The sequence below is a fragment of the Hippocampus zosterae genome, chromosome 1 (assembly GCF_025434085.1).
Source record: "Hippocampus zosterae strain Florida chromosome 1, ASM2543408v3, whole genome shotgun sequence".
Taxonomy (NCBI): Eukaryota; Metazoa; Chordata; class Actinopteri; order Syngnathiformes; family Syngnathidae; genus Hippocampus; species Hippocampus zosterae.
The window spans coordinates 25,210,123-25,231,574 of record NC_067451.1 but is presented as its reverse complement, the minus strand read 5'-3'; the positions used below and the strand labels follow the sequence as shown (position 1 = coordinate 25,231,574).

Sequence of the window (21,452 nt, the reverse complement as noted above, 5' to 3'; positions counted from 1 at the left end):
AGAAATCCATCAAAGTCCTCATCCTCTGTATCAGAAGCAGAGGACTGCACATCTCAGTTGTCATTGAATGCATCACATGCTAGTGTGAGTTGCTACGCATTGCCGAGCGGAAAGAAGGAGTAGCAACAGCAAAGTCAACATTTCTCTCGTGTGAAGCTTTCCCACATTTGAAAGTAAAGAACAGAGCGAAACATGGTGGCAGCGCGTGTGTGTGTAGAAAGAATTGAACAATTGTGCAAGTACCGTAATCCATCAAAAACGCAGCGTTCCCTCTCGTTGTTGCGCATTGTGGCGTAACTCGCCAAGCGCTGCCTCTCACTCTTTGTAAAGTTGTGTTTGCCACCGATCATCCATTGTTCCCATGCCGTTTGCAACTTTACTTTGAACGCCCGGTTGATGCCAATGTCCAGCGGTTGGAGTTCTTTAGTCAAGCCTCCGGGAATAACGGCAAGCTCAGAGTTCATTTGCTTGACTTGTTTTTTCACCGCTGCTGTGAGATGGGCACGCATGCCAAAAGCATAACCGGTGGCTTTAAGTTTGAACTGAGCTTCGTAGGCGTGTCTTTTTGTCGAATTTATTTTCAGGGGTTCTTAGAAACCAAAACCGGAGTTGTTTTGCAACAATGCACATTGCCACATGCTATACAAGTGTTGGTACTGGCTTGAGGCGTCCACTTACACGCCCACCCTTCACCATTGGCGGACTAGCTTGTCTGTCCTCTCTCTCCCTTTCTCTCTCTCTCTCCCTCTCCATATATGTATATATACACGCCCACCCTTCCCTGATTGGCCGACTTCTTTCACAGTCACTTCCGCCTTTTCTCTATATAAACAGCGTGTCGGCTGTCAGTCAGATTTTGGAACTCGGCGCATATAAAGGACGCTCCGCACCATAAGGCGTCCTGTCCATTTTGGAGAAAATTTAAGACTTTTAATGGCGCCTTATAGTCGTGAAAATACGGTATATAGCGCTTACACACCAGCTGCAGCTCTTTACAGAACATCCTTCCATTGTATAACATAAAACATCAACAATAATCCATTTTGATTGACTTGATTGTCAAATGTAATAACGGAAGATCCAAAACTCTTCTCACCGTTGAGGTATTTACCTGATATTCTTATATTTTCGGAGCCGTCTATTTGAGGGAGGGAGCCATTTCTTTTTGTAATATAAATGCATTTATCAATCTAATATACTTTTCTAAATTGCCTAATAGAGGGAGCCGCTATTTGGGAGACATCTGGTTTAATTGGCCAGTCTCAAACTGCTTCATTGCTATTTGTGTGCTCTGCGCTGTCGTCTGGGTATTGCTTTGATATGCTGCAGTGTACTCATTTGTCATATTTCTCAGCATTTCAGCTGAGTGACATGTCGGTTACAGAGGGAATAGCAATGGGTTTTGCTTGACATCCCATATTAGCATGAAAACTGAATAGTTTGACATGATTAATCTGTAAATTTCAGTAAATGACAACCCGATTCGTCTAGTGAAAGGCTGTATAAACACAACTCTCCGATAAACAGTAAGTATGTCATGTGCCCGTTTTGTCATTCAGTACGGCGTAATAAGTATGGAGGGAATAATAACAATCGTGATAATAGTATGCAAGTGATGAAACATATCCTGAAGCTGTACCACACAAATGGAAACGAGGGACCTCGTTGGGAGACAAATCAACGTTCTTTATTACCCGCTGCAGCGCACCGCACTTCTCTTGAGTGACACAAGACGCGGCGCACCTTCCTCAAGGTGGCGCGACACATTGTCCCGATGCACTCTTGCTTTCTGTTCGATAATGTGTAGAAATATAATTTGCAGTCTTCCCTTCATGTTACTTGGGTCTCTTTCAAATCAATTCAAAGGGATTTACTGGCAAAGCGCCCTTGCCTGATGCAATTTGCGCAGTACTCTATTCCTCTCCACTCATTATTGCAACTTGTTTTATAACTTGCATATTTATTACATCCTCGCTGGCTCCAGGGATCTATTCCAAGTCTGCACCTTTAATGTGCTAACACCTCTATTCTCCGACTCCCTTCATTTATAAGGAATTATAGGATCTATTTCCATTTAGTGCTGTATATGTAACTTGGCCTGCATGGGATTTACCGCACGTGGAAATGAGTCTGCTTGGAAATGGAAGCGATATATTTGCCATTGTTATGGTACAAATAGTAAAAATGTTATCGTTGAGTCCTTGAATATATCTGTCGCAGTCCTGCTAAAGTCACGTCATGGAAAATACAGCATGCCCTCAGATAGCGTGAATACAATTATGAGACTTTGAGAAATGTGATGGGTTTGTGCAAATAATTTAAATTATTTTGTACAATAGGCTGTACTGTGTTAAATTCATACATTTATAAAATATGCATTTTTTTTCCAAAAATACATTTTATGTAATAAGTGCTGTCGGGGCGGGCTGGAGGGTGTGGGAGGAGGGACTGTCCATCATAGCTTTTAGTTTTGCTAGCATCCTCCTGTTGCCTACCTGAGTAGGAAGAGTCGGCTCTGTCCTTTCCTAATCAGGGCGCCCGTGTTAGTAGACCAGTCCAGTTTATTGTTTAGAAGAACACCTAGGTACTTGTAGGAGGTCACCCTCTCTATGTCCATACCCTGGATGTTCATCAGTGCAGGTGAGGACTGTTTCCTGCAGAAATCCGCAAATAAATTATGCTTTATTTGAACAAATATGATGCTTTTTTCAAATATTGTGAATAATAATGTAGAAATAATTGTATTTCTTAATGAGGCTGTTTTTGCACTGGTGTGATCAAATATTTATGATTCAATAAAGTGATCAAATATCACATCAAAGATCAACAATTTATATCTTGCTTTCTATTTAAGTATTGAATATAAAACTTGAAAGAAGGAAAGTAACTGTTATTCACAGGTTTTTTTTGTTCTTCTTTTATGCCGCTCAAGGTCCCCTGATAAATCGTCGCAAGTCAATGATACGGTTTAGTATAAAATAAAATATACAGTAACTCCAAAATTTGACAATGAAGTGTCAAATTATAAACACAGATGACTGTTGAAGGTAGACGATACAGCGAAAAAGCTTTCTTTGAAGAGGTACCCAAATAGCAGTTGCAAGCAGTTGGATTTCAACTCGATGCCAGTCATAGCATTAAGTGCACCTGCGTAATCGAATGAGCTGCATGAAAAATATTGCCTGCTGACACTGCTCCTTTTGTACTGACACTAATGAAGAGTTTGTTATTGTGTTTGGAGTTTTTACCGGAAGAACTCAAAACTCCTAACGCAGCAAAAGCAGTGGAAGGTGTCATACAGGGGGACTCACCCGGCTAACGTTTTAATAATGAATATCGTTTATGGCATTATTTAGTCACGAGTGGGACTAACCACACAATCAATTGCCAATGATTTTTTTTAAACTGGAAGGAAAATGTGATCAATATATGATGAAGTGTGACTGTGTGAGGAATTGCTGCAAGAGCTGATCCCAGCGTCTTCCTCACCGCCAGACTTCGACCCCAGCCTGGGGATGATGGCCGGAATCACCCCCATTAATCCCTTGATGCCCGCCCTCGGCATGGTGCCCGCGCCCCTGTCGCATGACGTGCCCGTCGTCAAGGAGATTATCCACTGCAAGAGCTGCACCCTCTTCCCCCCCAACCCCAGTAAGTTCCAATTCTTGATGATGATTTGAATGAAACAATGTTCCAAAACACAAACTTGATATTGAACTTGTAAAATACATCACATTTACAAACATTTGAACTTGAAGCATTGCCTTGTGACTGACATGGTGCTTGTGTTTTTTTTTCACCTCGGCCTCCAGAAGGCAGTGTGGTGCACACATGCAATTAATGCATGTACCAGTAAATGATAGCAAGAGTACAATTACCTGTGATGGTTATTTCTGAAGCCCATCTACGGCTTTTCGCATGATGTGTCAACCTTATGCCAGCCGACCTTTGTAAGATGAACACGCTACGTTTTTAATATCGCTGGGATCGGGCCGAAACCTTGAACCTGTAAAGTAGTCATTTTTAGGAGCTTTATTGTCAAATATGCTTACATATGACATGCAGCATAGATTAAATTTCTTTCTCTCAATCCTCAGTGCAGATACGCATGCAAACATTGTGCATTAAACACTCAGCTGAGAAGATCACTGCTGTCTTATGATATATATATACAGTATATATATAAAAAAAATCCTCATCTCACCCCTCGGGTGGTGTCCGTCCCTCATTCAGCTCGGGTCCTCTACCAAAGGCCAGGAAGCTTGAGGGTTCTGCACAGTATCCTTGCTGTTCCCAGCACTGCACATTTCTGGACTGAGATGTCCGATGTTGTTCCCGGGATCTGTTGCTACCACTCATCTAGTTTGGGTGTCACTGCCCCGAGTGCTCCGGCCACCACAGGCACGACTGTCACCTTTACCTTCCAGGCTCTCTCCAGCTCCTCTCTGAGCCCTTGGTATTTCTCGAGTTTCTCGTGTTCCTTCTTTCTGATGTTTCCATCACTTGGGACCGCTTCATCCACTACAACGGCTTTCCTCTGCCCTTTATCTATGATCACGATATCTGGTTGGTTCGCCATTACCATCTTGTCGGTCTGGATCTGGAAGTCCCACAGGATCTTCGCTCTGTCATTCTCCACCACCTTCGGAGGTGTTTCCCATTTCGACCTTGGGGTTTCCAGTCCATACTCCGCACAGATGTTTCGGTAGACTATGCCAGCCACCTGGTTATGGCGTTCCATGTTGGCTTTCCCTGCCAGCATCTTACACCCTGCAGTTATGTGTTGGATCGTCTCAGGTGCCTCTTTGCACAACCTACACCTTGGGTCTTGTCTGGTGTGGTATATCTGGGCCTCGATGGCTCTGGTGCTCAAGGCCTGCTCCTGAGCAGCCAGGATGAGTGCCTCTGTGCTGTCCTTCAGGCCAGCCCTCTCTAGCCACTGATAGGACTTCTTGAAATCAGCCACTTCAGTTATGGTCCGGTGGTACATCCCGTGTAGGGGCTTGTCCTCCCATGATGGTCCCTCTTCCAGCGCCTCATCTTCTGTTCCCCATTGTCTGAGACATTCTCTGAGTATGTCATCCGTTGGAGCCTTCTCCTTGATGTATTCATGGAGCTTGGATGTTTCATCCTGGACAGTGGCTCTCACACTCACTAGTCCCCGGCCTCCTTCCTTTCGGCTTGCGTACAGTCTCAGGGTGCTGGATTTGGGATGGAACCCTCCATGCATGGTTAGGAGCTTTCGGGTCTTAACGTCCGTGGTCTGAATCTCTTCCTTTGGCCACCTTATTATTCCTGCAGGGTATCTGATCACTGGCAGGGCATAGCTGTTTATTGCCCGGGTCTTATTCTTGCCATTGAGCTGGCTTCTTAGGACTTGCCTCACTCGCTGGAGGTATTTGGCCGTAGCCGCTTTCCTTGTTGCCAGTTCGAGGTTGCCATTGGCTTGTGGTATACCAAGGTACTTGTAGCTGTCCTCAAAGTCTGCTATTGTTCCTTCAGGGAGTGAGACCCCTTCAGTGCGGACTACCTTTCCTCTCTTAGTCACCATCCGGCTACATTTCTCAAGCCCGAATGACATCCCGATGTCGCTGCTGTAGATCCTGGTTGTGTGGATCAGGGAATCTATGTCCCTTTCGCTCTTAGCATACAGCTTTATGTCATCCATGTAGAGGAGGTGACTGATTGTTGCTCCATTTCTGAGGCGGTATCCATAGCCTGTCTTGGTGATTACTTGGCTTAGGGGGTTCAGTCCTATGCAGAACAGCAGTGGGGAGAGTGCATCACCTTGGTATATGCCACATTTGATGGACACTTGGGTAAGTGGCTTGCCATTGGCTTCAAGTGTGGTTTTCCACATCCTCATCGAGTTCGCAACGAAGGCTCTTAGGGTCCTGTTCACCTTATACACCTCCAAGCATTCAGTGATCCATCGAGTCATAGGCTTTCTTGTAATCAATCCAAGCTGTGCACAGGTTGGTACGTCGAGACCTGCAGTCTTGTGCGACTGTTCTGTCAACCAGGAGCTGATGTTTGGCTCCTCTGGTATCTCTACCAATGCCCTTCTGCGCTTCGTTCATGTATTGATCCATGTGTCCACTTATCTTAGTCGCAATGATGCCTGACATGAGCTTCCATGTTGTGGAGAGACAGGTTATTGGCCGATAGTTGGATGGGGTTCCACCCTTCGAGGGATCCTTCATGATCAGGATCGTTCGCCCTTCGGTTAGCCATTCTGGGTGAGTCCCATCCCTCAGCAGCTCGTTCATTTGTACTGCTAGGCGCTCATAGAGTGCTGTGAGTTTCTTTAGCCAGTAAGTGTGGACCATGTCCGGGCCTGGTGCTGTCCAGTTCTTCATATCTGAGACTCTTTCCTGTATGTCTGCCACTGTTATGGTAACCGGGTTCTGTTCAGGGAGGTTGCTGTGCTCCTCTCTCAGGGTCACCAGCCATTGTGCACTGCTGTTATGTGCAACCTCCTTCTCCCATATGCCTTTCCAGTACCTTTCAGTTTCCAGTCTTGGTGGGTCAGTTCTGTTGTTAGGACCCTGCCACTGAGCGTACACTTTCGCAGGTTGTGTTGCGAACAGCCTGTTTATTCGTCTGGCATCATTCTCTTTCGTGTACCGCTTTAGGCGACTGGACAAGACTTGGACCCTTTGTTTGGCAGTTTCGAGTGCTTCAGGTATGGTCATCTGGATGTACCTCTTGGGTATCGGCCTTTTCATCACACCTCTCTGGGCCTCCGTCAATTGACTCACATCTTTCCGGGCCGCCTTGATCTTAGCCTCCAGCCGTCTTTTCCATGGTGGGTAACGTATCTCATGGCTTCCATGGTTGCTCTTATAGCCCAGAGTCTCCAGGATCACTGATGCTGAAGCGTATATCAGCTCATTGGTTTCTGTGATCGTTACGGTAGGGATCGCCCTCAGTACTGCATTCACACTTTCTATGAGACTTTCAGATGGTACTTCACATAGCCGTTGTAATCGGTTTCTAGGTTGCCCAGCTTTCATTCTCGCCATGATCTTAGCTTTCAGGTCAGTTGCTGCCTCGCTCAGCATTTCATTCATTGGGGCTGGCCACCCAATCTCATCGTCTGCATTCATTGGGACTTGCCTCCCAATCTCTTGTATGACCTCCTCCTCTGATCTGGCAGCCTGGGGCCCTTCACCATGGAACCTGCGTTGTACCTCATCAATCTCAAGTTGTGACAGCAGTTGCCGTTTGTGGATGTTGGAACACTGAGCTACTAGTTGTTTCGCGGTCAACCGTGACTGTGGGTTTCGAAGTAACCATTTAGCCCACATTCTCTGCATGTAACCCCTCTGACTAGGGTTGCTTGAGTAGTAGCATTCCAACAGAGCCATGTTATCATATCTCGCCCATCTCCGCTTTGTTCCAGTAGACCATTTTTCATCAAGGTGCTTTGGTTCCCCAGAACCTGACGCAGACCTTGTTTGGCCGGGCGACGTCTGAGCCGGCATGTCATTCGTTTTATTGTCTCTCATCATTGTATGAGGTAGGCATTAACGTGAAGGATCTTGCCCAAGGACCCACACTGGATGGTGTTATGTGCTCATTTTTGCCCCAAGTGGGATTCGAACCACCGTCTCCCGTATGCCAAACCGATGCCTTACCAACTGAGCTATCCAGCCGCTCTATATATATATACATATATACACACACACACACACACACACTGTATAAACGGTATATACTCATAACCAGAAATTTAATGTCAATTACAATTTTTTAATAGCATATTTTTAAGGCAAAACATTGTTCAAGCAAGTGACTTGCTCTTCCACAAAAACTGCCTGGTTTGAAAAAACATGCTTAACTTTTTTTTTAATATAGTTTATGCAAATGCGGTTTTGTGAAGCCCCAGTGGAAAACATTCTGTGTGGATGTGAAGGAATATATAGCCATTAAATGCATGAGAAAAAAAAGAAAATGGGTTGAGTTCCAACTTGAGCAGTTATTCTAAGAGATCAAATGTGTGCTACTGCTCTTTCAGCATCACCCCATAATGAGGGTTCACAGTCACACACAAAAGCAAGCTTGTGATACTTTTCGGTCACATTTGTTTATTCAGACTACAAGTGTGAAGCTCCATTTATCTCCTCAATTATTTCGAGTCACAACGGTGGCACTGTCACTGGTTAGCACCTTGGCTCCATTTATAGAAGAAAATTTTGATCATCGGGGCTTCTGATTGTGGTCTTCAAGGAGATAAAAGCTATTGATAGTGTCACATTTGAGAGTTTAGCTAAGTCAACACAAATAGCGGCATCATGGTAAATTGCTTTTGGGAGGTTGCTGTCGTTTAGTGGGGGGGAAAAAGTGACTTATGAAAGTCTTGCTTCGCTTCTTTACAACAGCGATTATGCTCGGATCAGTTTAAAAACTCTCAAAATCTGCTTGTGCCTCAAGCCAGAGTCTATTTCTGACCTATATGTGGTTTTATTTATGATCTTTGTTTTTTGGGTCCTATTTTCTGTTTTTCCTCCCACATTGCTATTGTTTTTTTTCTGCCTCGCCTTACATCTCGCAAGATGTCACTTAAAGCACTTAATCTCCCGGCGAGCCGACGAAGAAGCCGACATACGTAGAAACAGATGATAGGGTTGGTTTTTTCGACACGAAAGCCAGGTTTCTGCTCTCAATTTGACTTTTAAGTCAGCACGGATGGTTTTTATACTTCAAATATATGGATCATCTTTTACTCTTCATTGTACCAATACTGTGGTAAAAAATAAATAAATAATTGCGTGGTGTGTTTTGCAAGACTGTACAGTAGGAATGCGCATCCCTCCAATAAAAGAGAACAATATCGCTTTTGTTGTTGTTGTTTTTGAATGATACATATCGAGACACTAGCCATTCTGTAAATAAACCTGTATTTTTTAAAGGTAACACCAAATAAACAGTAATTTTGTTTCTTTGGAATTTATCTTACAACCAACGCAGCTTTACTGATTCTAAAATATAGACATCAAGTTTGAAACATGTCTGTTTTCACATTAAAAACCTGCCGCTGTGATTGTTCCGTGTAAAGAACAACTGTATGCACAACCGAAAGCTTTTGCCAAAGGCTTACATGTTCTTTTTCAAAAATATCAGCTGGTGTGCTTGTTGTACGGCAGCAAGACATTTCTCTGCATGCTCTCGATAATATATGAAATAGAATAGAGGGGGTTGCGCCTTTTGAATAAAGACTGATTCGATACATTGCTTGAAACATGGGGTGTGATACAATTCAGGCGGTCTATTTTAAAATGGAACCATTCCTTTTGGTTAAGTCAAAACCAACTTTCCCTCCTTTGCTACAAGCAGCTCCAGAAGTCGCTCCTAATCTGAGAGGCTACCAGGGTTGTCCGCAAATATCACAAAGCGTTAAAGTTAGTTGATCCGGGGTCACCTAGGCAAACTGCGCAGAACCCCCTTTTCTTGTTACAAGCATTTGTGTCAAGGTGGGACCGCAGCTTTTCCTTTCCCCTTGAATATCAATGAGTCCTATTTGCAAATCAGAAGCCTCCTGAAAATGCAAACACCCAACACAAATCAGCAGGAGCAGTATATTGATGATAATAAACTGTCACAGTCTTGTTGTATACGGTTCGTTGCTGGATTGTTGGAGATGCGTAGATCTGTGCTTCTATATGCATGCCGCAGCGTCCGGGGGTTAAATTGGATACTCAGACCTTTTGTTGTAAGCCATTCCCGTTTTTTCATCGCTGCACTCTCAGAGCTCATGATTGAGGGTCGCACCAGAATCTGAGTTCATCTAGGGACATCCTGCGAGCCAGTGGCAGCTCTTTAACATTTAAACGAGCCGGTCTTGGAAATCCCGGATGGATTTAACGTCCTACTAAAGATTAAAAAGTAGGAATTCTGAGAGGTTGAATTCAGAGAAGGCCCTCGATGCAAAGGAGTTTGACAGCCGCGCTGTAAATGTTAGATTTGAGGCTCCAATAAGTAACAGCAACACTGATGAAGGCACCATGTAATTATATCCTATGTATGTCGTCAAGAGAATTGTATGTGAGCACAAAATGAACTGAGGAAAATAAAATGTGAGCATAAAATAAGATCAGCAGTTTGCTTTGACTTCAATAGCGGTCTTTCCAACTTAATCGTAATTTGAAGAATTTTCCACCGTGTTTTGATCTCCTTTTGAAAGATGGGTCAGTTTTCCCAAGCTGCCACGGTTTTCAGGTGTTTCATGTCCATGTAACAGTATTGTGTATGACTTCCACCAGAGGCCACCCTTTGTCTTAACAACTCACACAGCGTCCCCTCTGACTGACCTTTAGCTGAGCGTTAAAACCTGCATCCCATGCCCCTCCCTCACCGACTCCCGTCGGGGATTCGTTTCCCTCCTCCTTCTCCTCGCTGTGAATAACGTCACCATCAGTGTGCATTACCTCCTTTCGCTTGACATCTCACTGTCCATCTCACCTTTGCCCCGTCGAGCTCAACACATGCAGACCTCTTCAGCTCCTCCATATTGGCCTGATTTGTGCAGTATAAAAGTGTATCGCTAGATTATAGTGGGGCAAAAAAGTACTTGGTCAGCTGTGCAAGTTCTCTCAATGAAAAGGCTGAAAGAGGCCTGTAATTTTTGTCATTGTCATACGTAAACAAAAAGAGATCAAATAAGGGGTAAAACAAATTCCAGAAAATCCTATTGTCTGACTTTAAAGAATTTCTGGTGGAAAATAAGTATTTGGTCACATACAAAGAAGAAAGGCTGTTACCATCTGTTTGAACTTGTATTAAAAAAATGCCCGTCCACAACCTCAAACAGTCCACTGTGAGAGCTGTCAAAGGACAGCAGAAACAAAATTATCGACCTGCACCAGGTTGGGAAGACTGAATCTGCAATAGGTAAGCAGCTTGGTGTGAAGAAATCAACTGTGGGAGCAATAATTAGAAAATGGAAGATATGCAGTACAAGACCACCAATTGATCTGGGGCTCCAAGATCACATCCCATGGGATCAAAATGAGCAAAAATCCCCGAACCACTCGAGTGAACGGCCTGCAGAGAGCTGCGACCAAAACTAACAAAGGCCACTGTCAAGTCACCCGCTACGCCGCCCAGGACTCAAATCCTGCAGTGCCAGACGTGCGCCCCTGTTTAAGCCAGTACATCCCAGAACCTCTCAGTTACACTTGTTGTCACACGAGGTCAATTTTGACGACGAGGTTCATCAGGTAGCGGTCCACAAAAGTCAGTTTATGTGTTTGGGAGATGCAGGGGAAGTCGCCCTGTGGCCATCCATGCTGTCTTCCATGGCTAGCCGTTAGCATTAGTGTCTCTCAGCGATGGTGAGAGTCCGTCGCCAAGCAAACAACAGAAGAGTTGAGGGGTTGCACTGGAGAGGCGGCTGTATTCACGGCACTCACTCCTGTGCTCATTAAGCACTTTATCTTTTACCGCTTCACTGTATCCTCTGTATTTTTCCCACATAGCTGCGTACACTACACAAAGAGACTTCCGTGTTTCAGGTAGCCTGCATGCAAACTCCAACCGCATATGGCTAACGAATATTGAGTATTAAGGGCCGACCGACTCTGAACAGATTCATTGGTCGATAATATCTTTGGTCAGATGTGACGAGACTATGAGTATATCTTTTGACAGCTTGAAGCTCGTTGTCAATTTAAAATCGCCACACAGTTGTGCCCTAGGGCCATCTGCTTGGCTTAATGCTAACAAACATTGCAAAATGCCGTAGATGGACGAATGTCAATAGGTATTTTTGTGCTTGTGTGTTGGCATGTGCCTTTCAAGTGTGTGGCCTCGTGAGTGACATCAGGAGCTTTGATTCAATTTACCGTTGAGTTGAGTTCAGTGTTGACATCCCCTCCGTGGTCCTTGCGTGTATTTCCATTTAGCGTTTGACTGTTTGTCTGGTTGTCTGGATCAGTAGAGGGCTACAAGCATTTTGGCGATTGTCACAGTCCAGCACAACATTTGTTATAAGACATGGTTTTGACATCTCAAACCCCAAGTGAAAAAGCCTTGTACACCTGCTTTTGACAGTGGAAAAGAAATAACGAGTAAAGATGTACCAAGCTGAGTAGGTACCATACAGTGGAGAAAGTGGCCTGCGACATTTCCGTCCATCCATTTTCTTCACCACATTAGTGTTGCAGGTAACCCGAGCCGATCCCAGCTGACAAGCGCGTTACACACTTGATTGATGGCCATTCTCCTTCCAGGGCGGCAGTATTCTTGCATCTGGCTTGTAAACGGTTCCACACCAAGTCAGTGATCGCAAATTTATTGAAATGGGAGACACCAGCGTGCTTTGAGAGAGCCAGGCTCCACCATTTATCTTTTTCACAGACAGATTCAACAGCTGGTTTGTTGTATCCGTGCACTTAAGGGCTGAGCATATGCTTTGGATGCATTTCTCTAAAATGTCAAACATTTTTTAGAAAAAAGAAACACTCAACAAAACAAAAGCAAAGCCTTAAAGGCAACCTGCTTTTCCAAATATATCCACAACACAATACAATAACTCCTAAGAGTATTTAGTGGGCCATTAGAAACTTGATTGGCAAACTATATAGCTGTACTCAAAATATATAGATGCTTATTAAAGTGCAATAAATACCAAAAGTTGTAAATCATCTACTTGGTTATTTTCATTGATTCACTTAAAAATAGGAATGGCATGTACAGTACTATTTGCTGATGATACAACTTTCTACTGTTCTGGAATAACTCTGAAACAGCTCCTGACAACCATAGAAAACGAATTAAACAAATTAAAAAACTGGTTCGACAGAAATAAATTGTCACTTAACCTGAAAAAATCGAAGTTAATTGTTTTTGGCACAAGACCAATCAAACACCAAGCTAAAATTATGGTAAACTCAATTGAAATAGAGAGAGCGTATGAAACCAAGTTTCTTGGATTAGTAATAGACTCAAAACTATGTTATAATAATAATAATGCATTTTATTTAAAAGCGCCTTTCATGCCACCCAAGGACACTGTACAAACAATAAGAAAATACAATGTAAAAATTTGTAAACGAGATGTTATATAAAAACAGGACATAAAATCATAGAAACATAGGAAATGGAAGAGCTATGTGTTGTAGGCAATCCTGAACAGGTGTGTTTTTAGTCGGGACTTGAAAGTGGAAAGAGGTGTGCAGTTTTGGAGGTCCGGAGGTAGGTTGTTCCAGAGCTTTGGAGCAGCGTGACTGAAGGCTCTGGCTCCCATGGTGATCAGTCGGGCAGGGGGCACTGACAGGCGGAGGGAGGACAAGGATCTGAGGGAGCTAGAGGGGATATGCACCTGGAGAAGGTCAGATAGGTAAGGAGGGGCCAGGTTGTGGATGGCCATATATGTATATAGAAGCAGTTTGTAGTTGATTCGATGTTGAACAGGGAGCCAGTGGAGCTGTTGGAGAACGGGGGTGATGTGGTGGTGGGAAGATGTTTTTGTGATGATACGAGCAGAGGCGTTCTGAACCAGCTGGATTTTATGAAGGGACTTTTGAGGTAGACCGAAGAGGAAAGCGTTGCAGTAATCAAGGCGGGATGTGACAAGACTGTGGACAAGGATAGCAGTGGTGCGGGGGGTGAGGGAAGGGCGATGTTGGAAACCACATATCGATAACGTAAAAAGAAAAATAGCCAAGACCGTAGGGATCCTCTACAAAACCAAGGAAGTGCTAAATAAGAGATTTTTGTACACATTATACACTTAATTATTATTACCATATATGACCTACTGTGTGGAAATATGGGGAAATGCCTGCAAAACTAACACACTCCCTATTCTCAAACTACAAAAAAAAAGCAATTCGAATTATTAATAGATCAAAATATACGGAACCCACAAATCCACTATTTATCAAATTAAATACGATGAAATTTTATGACCTGGTTGACTTTAAAATCGCCCAATTAATGTACAAAGCACACAATAACCTGCTCTGCCAAAACATTCAGAAGTTTTTCGAAATTCGAGAAAGCAACTATGAATTAAGAGGTACCAACTTATTCAAAAAACTCAAAACAAGAACAAACATCAAGCAAAGAAGTGTATCTAGCAAAGGTGTTAATCTGTGGAATAATCTCGAAACGGACCTAAAAATGAGTAAATCGCTTGCTGAGTTCAAAGACAAATTCAAAAAAATAGTACAAACAACCTACATCAATCAGAGTTAAAATGATAAATTCTAAACATTAAATATAATGATAAATCAGAACTAAGTTGATAAATAGAGAAAGGTATTGAAATATCCATTATGAATACAAGAGAAAAGTGACACAAGAGTGCCAGGGTGAGGATGTTTATAATCCCGATACAAACCAAAAGTTGTAAAAATATCACGGTTAAGGGTAAAGTATGAGCCTTAATGGAGACTTCTTCTTACTTGTTCTTTTCTGATTGATATAAAAATTATTTAGTAGACATAAACACATAACGGGTAGGACTAGATAAGTTTTTTACTTCATCCTACTCCCTTGAACATAATAACTGTGTTGAATGAAGACTGATTTCTTTCTTTTTGCTTTTTTATCTACCTTATTTTCTGTCAAATTATTACTGTATATGTTTTATGTTCAATAAACAAACAAACAAACAAAAACAAAAAATAATACAAGGTAATTAATTAGTGGCTAGACTCACTTTGTGTATCTTTGTATTCAATGTTTCTATTTAGTTTTACCAACAAGAACCACAGCTTGTGAATAACTCCAATCTCATGAAACCCCTCCTCAACGGCACATGATTTGATTTATTGGTTTTATAGTACGTAGAGTTTAAAGCACTTTTTTGCGGTGAAAGTACTGTATGTACCAGTTGTCTGGAAGCTGTGTTAAAAGTTTTCGCATCATTTTATGTTACATCAAGTTAAAAGCACCTAGTGTTGAAACTTTAACGAATGACAAAAATACTTGAATTCCAGCCTACATTGTTGACCAGTTATGGTTTAAAATCCAATAAATATTACCGTATTTTCCGGATTATAAATATCCGGAGTACAGGTCACACCAGCCATAAAATGCAAAGACATATCTAAGTCACACTGGAGTATACGTCACATTTTGGGGGGAAATGTGTTTGATAAAATCCAACACCAAGAACATGGGTGTCATCTTGAAAGGCAATTTAAAATAAAAATAAAACAACAGGCTGAATAAGTGTGCGATATGCTTATGTTACATGACGCATAAACAGCGACCTGAGAGCATGCCTGATATCTTCACTTGACATATTCATGAGTTATTCAGATAACTACAGCATAAAGAAAGGCTAACAAGTTTACCAAATCATCAGTGTCACTCCAAATCACCAAATCCAATGAAATCTTCATCCTCAGTGTCGCTTTTAAATTAAACAACTCTGCCAACTCCGTCTGTAGAAGATGTGCCGCTTCCTCTTTTAGGTCACTTATTAAGATATCCTTTATTTGTCCCACACTGGGGAAATTTACAGCCTCCAGCAGCAAGAATGTGGGTAGAAAGAAGAAAGAAGAAAAAACAAACAAACACTGTTCAATTAAGTGCAATATAAATACAAAATGGATAAATCGCAGTGCTATTTACAATATATCACTCATCATTGACTTATCAACATGTGCCTAGATCGCCCTCTTGCGGTTTAATGTTAAAACAACATGTGAAATGAAATAATAATGTGTTAATAATTTAACTCAAGTCACTCCAGAGTATTACTCGCACTCCCGGCCAAACGATGAAAAGAACTACACTTATAGTCCAGAAAATACGGTAAGTTCAATAAAGTAGCTGCTGTCCAATGCTATTCTACTCTTTCAAAACCCTCTTGAAAATCCAAATTATTTTACATATTTGAAGGTTTTTCAGAACCCTAGTGTTGGAATTGATGACACATTATTTGCTTTGGGCCTCAATCTCACACTTTTTGGTCTGAAAGCTTCCAGGAAATTGACTCAGTTGATGTCATCTTGATGTCTATAGATTAGAACCAAGCAAGTGGGTGAGCTTCACCCTCTCAATACAGTATTTGAAGCTACAGCTCCTCAAAGGTGTGCTAAGATCACACCAACTGGCGTGCTCTACGTTCATGTCTCACCCATCGGGTTGGTGCCTTTAAATTACAGATGTCGCACATTTAAAGTCTTTTAAATCCCTTTTGTCTTCGTCCAAAATTATGCACATGAGGCCCGTCCCATACTGTGACCCAAAGGTTGCTGTTCTTCTTTTAAGTATCCAAGTCAGATTGTCTGGAAGCCCGCAGAGCTTCTCCAACAGCACGACAAGCATCCTTGGCATGCCTTGGATCATCTGATTCTCCCGTCGTCGACTCCTCCAATCATATCAACCGTGGCGGATTTATTGGAGATGAGATCTATCAACACTCGTCGACTTTTTATAAGTGATTGCAGCCAAGCAGAGGGGCCTGAACCTTGCTTCATTTTCATGCATGTGATGCTGAACTAGTTGCATTAATCTTACAAATACAATCAAGAAGCCATTGCTCTGAAGTCATCCCTATTCATGTGTTCAGCTTTTGATGACGTGTTCCTTTGGGCGTCCCGTGAGAAGTGGATCATTTAGACTGGTTTTTGCCGTCTGCTGTGTCGTTCCCGCTTTGGAAATGTTCCTTTACATCTTAATGGATTTTTGCTATTCTTCAGGATAACAATGTCGGTTATCAACCCCCACCCTCCCCCTCCTCTTCAGTTTGATGTATTGCAGCGCTTAGACGTCTGTTTTTTATTGAGCCCGATAGAACAGGCATTATTCAGATGTTGGTGTTTCAAGCGCGTATTAAATAATTTAGTATTTTTCAATTGCCGCTCCTGCTCCCTTCTCTGCTCTTAATAGTAAAATACTGTTGTGACTTGGATTTTATTGCCATCCAAAACATTGTCCCTCAACAGTTTAATCTTCACACAATGTTCTTGTAAGTAATAAATGATTCATTTGTTGGCACTCCAGTGAATGGGTAAAAAAAAAACACGTTTGTTTACTATCCCCATCTCCGGTTTTCAGTCCAGCCATTCTTTTTCAACCAACAGATCTCCCACCTCCAGCAACTAGAGAGCGCCCTCCAGGTTGTAAGACAGTGTTTGTCGGCGGCCTGCCTGAGAATGCCAACGAACAGCTCATCATGGAAGTGTTCGGACAGTGCGGCGATATCACAGCCATTCGTAAAAGCAAGAAGAACTTCTGCCATATTCGATTCGCCGAGGAGTTCACAGTGGACAAGGCCCTCTTCTTGTCCGGTAAGGAACATTTCTCAACCTTGCCACTATTCCTGACGGCTATTCTTTCCACCATCGATTGATAGAATGGTTGCATGTCCCGACCTTTTGAAAATCCATAATGACGCATTCAAGTGTGAACATCATCATTTCCTCCGAACTGATCTATTTTTGTTGACACATGGCATTCCCCCGATTGCACAATTTTAGTTGACAGATGCATAATGCATCCATCCATTTTACTGCACTGTATTGGTACTTATGCCAGCACTTGCATCAATTTGCATTATTACTTATATCAGTAACAATGTGTCCCTAATTGTATTGGATTGGATACAACTTTATTGTCAAATGTGCATACAGCACAGAAGAAATTTCTTCCCTTCAACATAAAACAAGAAACAATGAATTGATTGATCGTTAATCACGATGGTTGTTCATGCCTTGACCTAGAATGGGGTGCACTACTGAAGGTATATGCAATATACTGTAGACCTCCACGAAGTCACACATGGGTGCTGTTTGTGTTTGGCTCTGTGTCCACTACATGCTGATCTTCTCCGCTAATTGACAAATGTAATTTGGAGGTTTGCCGATGAAGGGCTACTTGGTGCCAAAACCCAGCTTAACCTGCCTCTTTGCAGATTTGCATCACTGGTCACGCTGATTTTTGAGCTGGTCACTAAGTGGAAATTACTAAAGTTGTTGTATAGACACAAGAGAAGGGGATACAGTACTATGCATGTGGGGTGTATAAAGTTATAATCTACTGAGTACACCGTGTGTGTCTGTACAGTGGGTGCAGAGCGGCGTATTGAAAATGAACAGAGACTGTTTCGAAGGCGTACAGTGGATAAGCTTTCCAGAGGGTAAACAGTCGATTATTAGCTAGTGAACAGAGGTTTACAAAGGGAATATAGCGGGTGTACAGTATTCTGTACTTGTGTCAAGAAGGTGTTTGCAGGGTTTATTCAGTGGTGAATAGAAGGTACAGAACAGACAGTGTATGGAGGGGCTACAAATCTTGTTCGAACGGGACGGGGTGGGGAATAGAGCTATGTATCGTGTAATGGTATTCAAAGGGATTATACAAGGCGTACACAAGTCAAACCAGAGTGTACAGTGGGAGTGCATACGGTGTACCCTGCTGTTCATAACAATGACATGATGTTAGTGATGATGTCACCTCCACATATTAACTTTTCATTTACATTCAATTTTTACTCAGGATGACTCATGGACTTTAAAAATCAATTTTATGAACTAATTATTGTGAAAAAGATCCCGAGTGTATTTGTGTCCGGATGCCTTCCAACGTAACACTGCGACGGTGTCCAGTGTGTGTGAGACTCACTCAATTCTCATCACTGAAGACAGTGGCTGTGGCAGGGGCTTTTGATGGCACGGGATTGCACAAACGGGAAAAGAAATGAGCTGCGGGTCAGAGGCTTGAAGTTAGGTCTGCCGCGCAATATAGCAGCACTTCAATATTTCATGTCAGGAGATCTCAGAGTGTTCAGGCTGCGGTGTATGTGCAGCGACTTTGTGTGTCCAAACTACTGGCTAATACATGAACTGGAGCTCCTCTTCACACACGTACACACACAACCCCTCAGTCAGTTACATGACCACACCCACAAAGAGGCTTCGTGCTCAAAGACAAATGGCGCAGCATCACATAGACTGAAAATATAACAATACTCTGAGCCATATATTCTTTATCCTCCACGAAAAACAACTAATATTATTTCCGCTTACAATCATTTAATGTGACTGTGGAACTCTTATTCATTAGTGGCTGCATGACTGTATTGTAGTGCCACCTGGTGGCCACATTGCTGGATAATAGAAGAATAAAATTGGGCATCATGCAATCATATTTAAGTGGTCCATCTTGATTCTTCTTCTACGAATCAGTCTTTGGATGTTAGGGAGGAGGCAAGTTTTGCCTGAACACAAAATAAAACAGCCATGTATGCTTTAGTTATGCTGAGCGGTTTTTCAAAGGTCACTTAATGTTTATTTATTTATTGATTCATTAAAATTCATTTCAATGAAATCATATGTAAGCCATTTATTTTTCAGGGTAATGCTGAAGTATTTAATTGAAATGACACTGACACGGTTTATTTACAGCTTGCATTAAGCTATTAATCTAGTTGAATTCTAACAGATCTGGAAGACATGAATCACGCACCTTCTTTGGTCTTTGCTGGACGGCATTCCTCTGTGAATAGTAATATTGCTACCAACATTTACCAACAATTCTTACAAATACAGACACCCCATCTACGGTAATTACACCAGCCAGAATGTTCTTTTTGCGATCTAAAGCAAGCTAAAGTGCTAAAAAAGTGCCAATCCTTTGGGTGACGCATTTGTAATCCTTTCAACTTCCTTGAGCCAACGCTCGATGAATCACACGTCAATAGTTTGGGAAGACAGATGGCGTGGGATACTACAATACCAATGAGTCTCGGCTAGCGTTGCTGTGCAGAGGCAGGTGTGAATCAGCATTGCGGCAAATAGGCTGTTTATGTCTCAGCTGGTAATTCAGGATCTGCAGTCAGTCACGCCAAGTAATGTGCGGTGTCATCCTTGCTGAATGTGTTCGACGTTCACCCACAATCTGAAGCGATTCTTATGAATGATTATTCTTGCAACAAATGACCTTGACAACAGCAGAGAGCAGCAGTTGCCTATTAGATGGAAGGTGTTGACTTGATGGGAGGCCTTTATTTGTCCAAACTTATTTTTATCCATCCATTTTGTTTTGTACTTGTCCTTGTCCTCATTCATTCATTCATTCATTCATTCATTCATTCATTCATTCATTCATTCATTCATTCATTCATTCATTCATGTTAAATTTGACATCTATAGAGCAGTGATTTTCAAAGTGTAGTACGAGTTCCAGAGGCGGTACGCCAAGAACGAAATTTACGAACTGGACATGTCAAAGTGGTTGAATACATTTGCAATCAATCACTGTTCCTTTTTCCGACATTTGGACACAATTCATAATTTTCACATGTAATACATTTTGAATCGTTATTTAAGTGCTTTTTTTCCCCAATATTCGTGAGTCGTTAGGTTCCTCTTCAAGTGGTGTGTGTGTGTGTGTGTGTGTGTGTGTGTGTATGTGTGTGTGTGTTTGTGTGTGTGTGTGTGTGTGTGTGTGTGTGTGTGCGTGCGTGCGTGCGTGCGTGCGTGCGTGTGTGTGTGCGTGTGTGAAATCTATCGGGTATATATATATATACATATAGTGTTGCATACTGACAAATAAGTATCCTAATTGTGTTCCGAAATCCATAACATGATCAGTGTCTTCACATCAATGAATATCACAAATAATTAACATATACTGTCAAGATAATTTGAGCAAATGTGTTATTTCAGAAGTAACTTGTAGCCCTTCACAATAATCACTACCCAGGAAGTAGCTCTGTTTCAAAATGGCTGGTCAGCCGTCCCATACATGATATTAACCCATTACACACCACTTGCATACCTCTGATACACTCTCTCTGTCTGTCTCTCTCTCTCTCTCTCTCTCTCTCTCTCTCTCTCTCTCTCTCTCTCTCTCTCTCTCTCTCTCTATATATATATATATATATATATATATATATATATATAAGTCCAGTATATATAAGTCCAGTATATATATATATATATATATATATATATAGAGAGAGAGAGAGAGAGAGAGAGAGAGAGAGAGAGAGAGAGAGAGAGAGAGAGAGAGAGAGAGAGAGACAGAGAGTATATATATATATATATATATATATATATATATACTAGCTGGTTCGCCGCCCTCCGGGCGGCTCATCAGCTAGTTCCTGCGGAAGGCTGGTGAGGTGGGCCTTTGGCCCACAAAAGTGTTGTTGCTTGGTTCAACTTTTTGTTCATCTTCATTGCTTATCGCGAAAATAAAGAGATGTTTAGCTCTACTAAATAACTAACAATTTTATTGCAATGCTTGTTGGTAGACAACATTTTTTCGCTAAGATGCCCGCGCGATCGTAGTGAGCCACTGCCTGAGCGGCGCAGTGGCGGCGCGCAGCGGCGCGGTGAAGTAGGTACGTTTTGAAAAGGGACAGATGGAAGGACAGACCGCGTGCGGGACGACGCGCAATATATATATATAGATATACACTTACGTACCTTTATACTCCATTATACTGCTGTGGACCATCCAGCCCAGTCTGTACAACTTCTGAA

At 42.3% G+C, this 21,452-nt stretch overlaps 1 protein-coding gene across 8 annotated transcripts in view; it reads left to right on the top strand.

The window, feature by feature from the left end:
• enox2 (ecto-NOX disulfide-thiol exchanger 2) overlaps positions 1–21,452 on the top strand; it is a 236,424-nt gene that overhangs the window by 152,076 nt on the left and 62,896 nt on the right. For all 8 annotated transcript variants that reach the window (XM_052074111.1, XM_052074102.1, XM_052074136.1 and 5 more), the window contains 2 exons: positions 3,496–3,651; positions 17,046–17,252. In XM_052074111.1, coding sequence (XP_051930071.1) covers positions 3,496–3,651; positions 17,046–17,252 — 363 coding nt within the window. The remainder of the gene's footprint in view (positions 1–3,495; positions 3,652–17,045; positions 17,253–21,452) is intronic.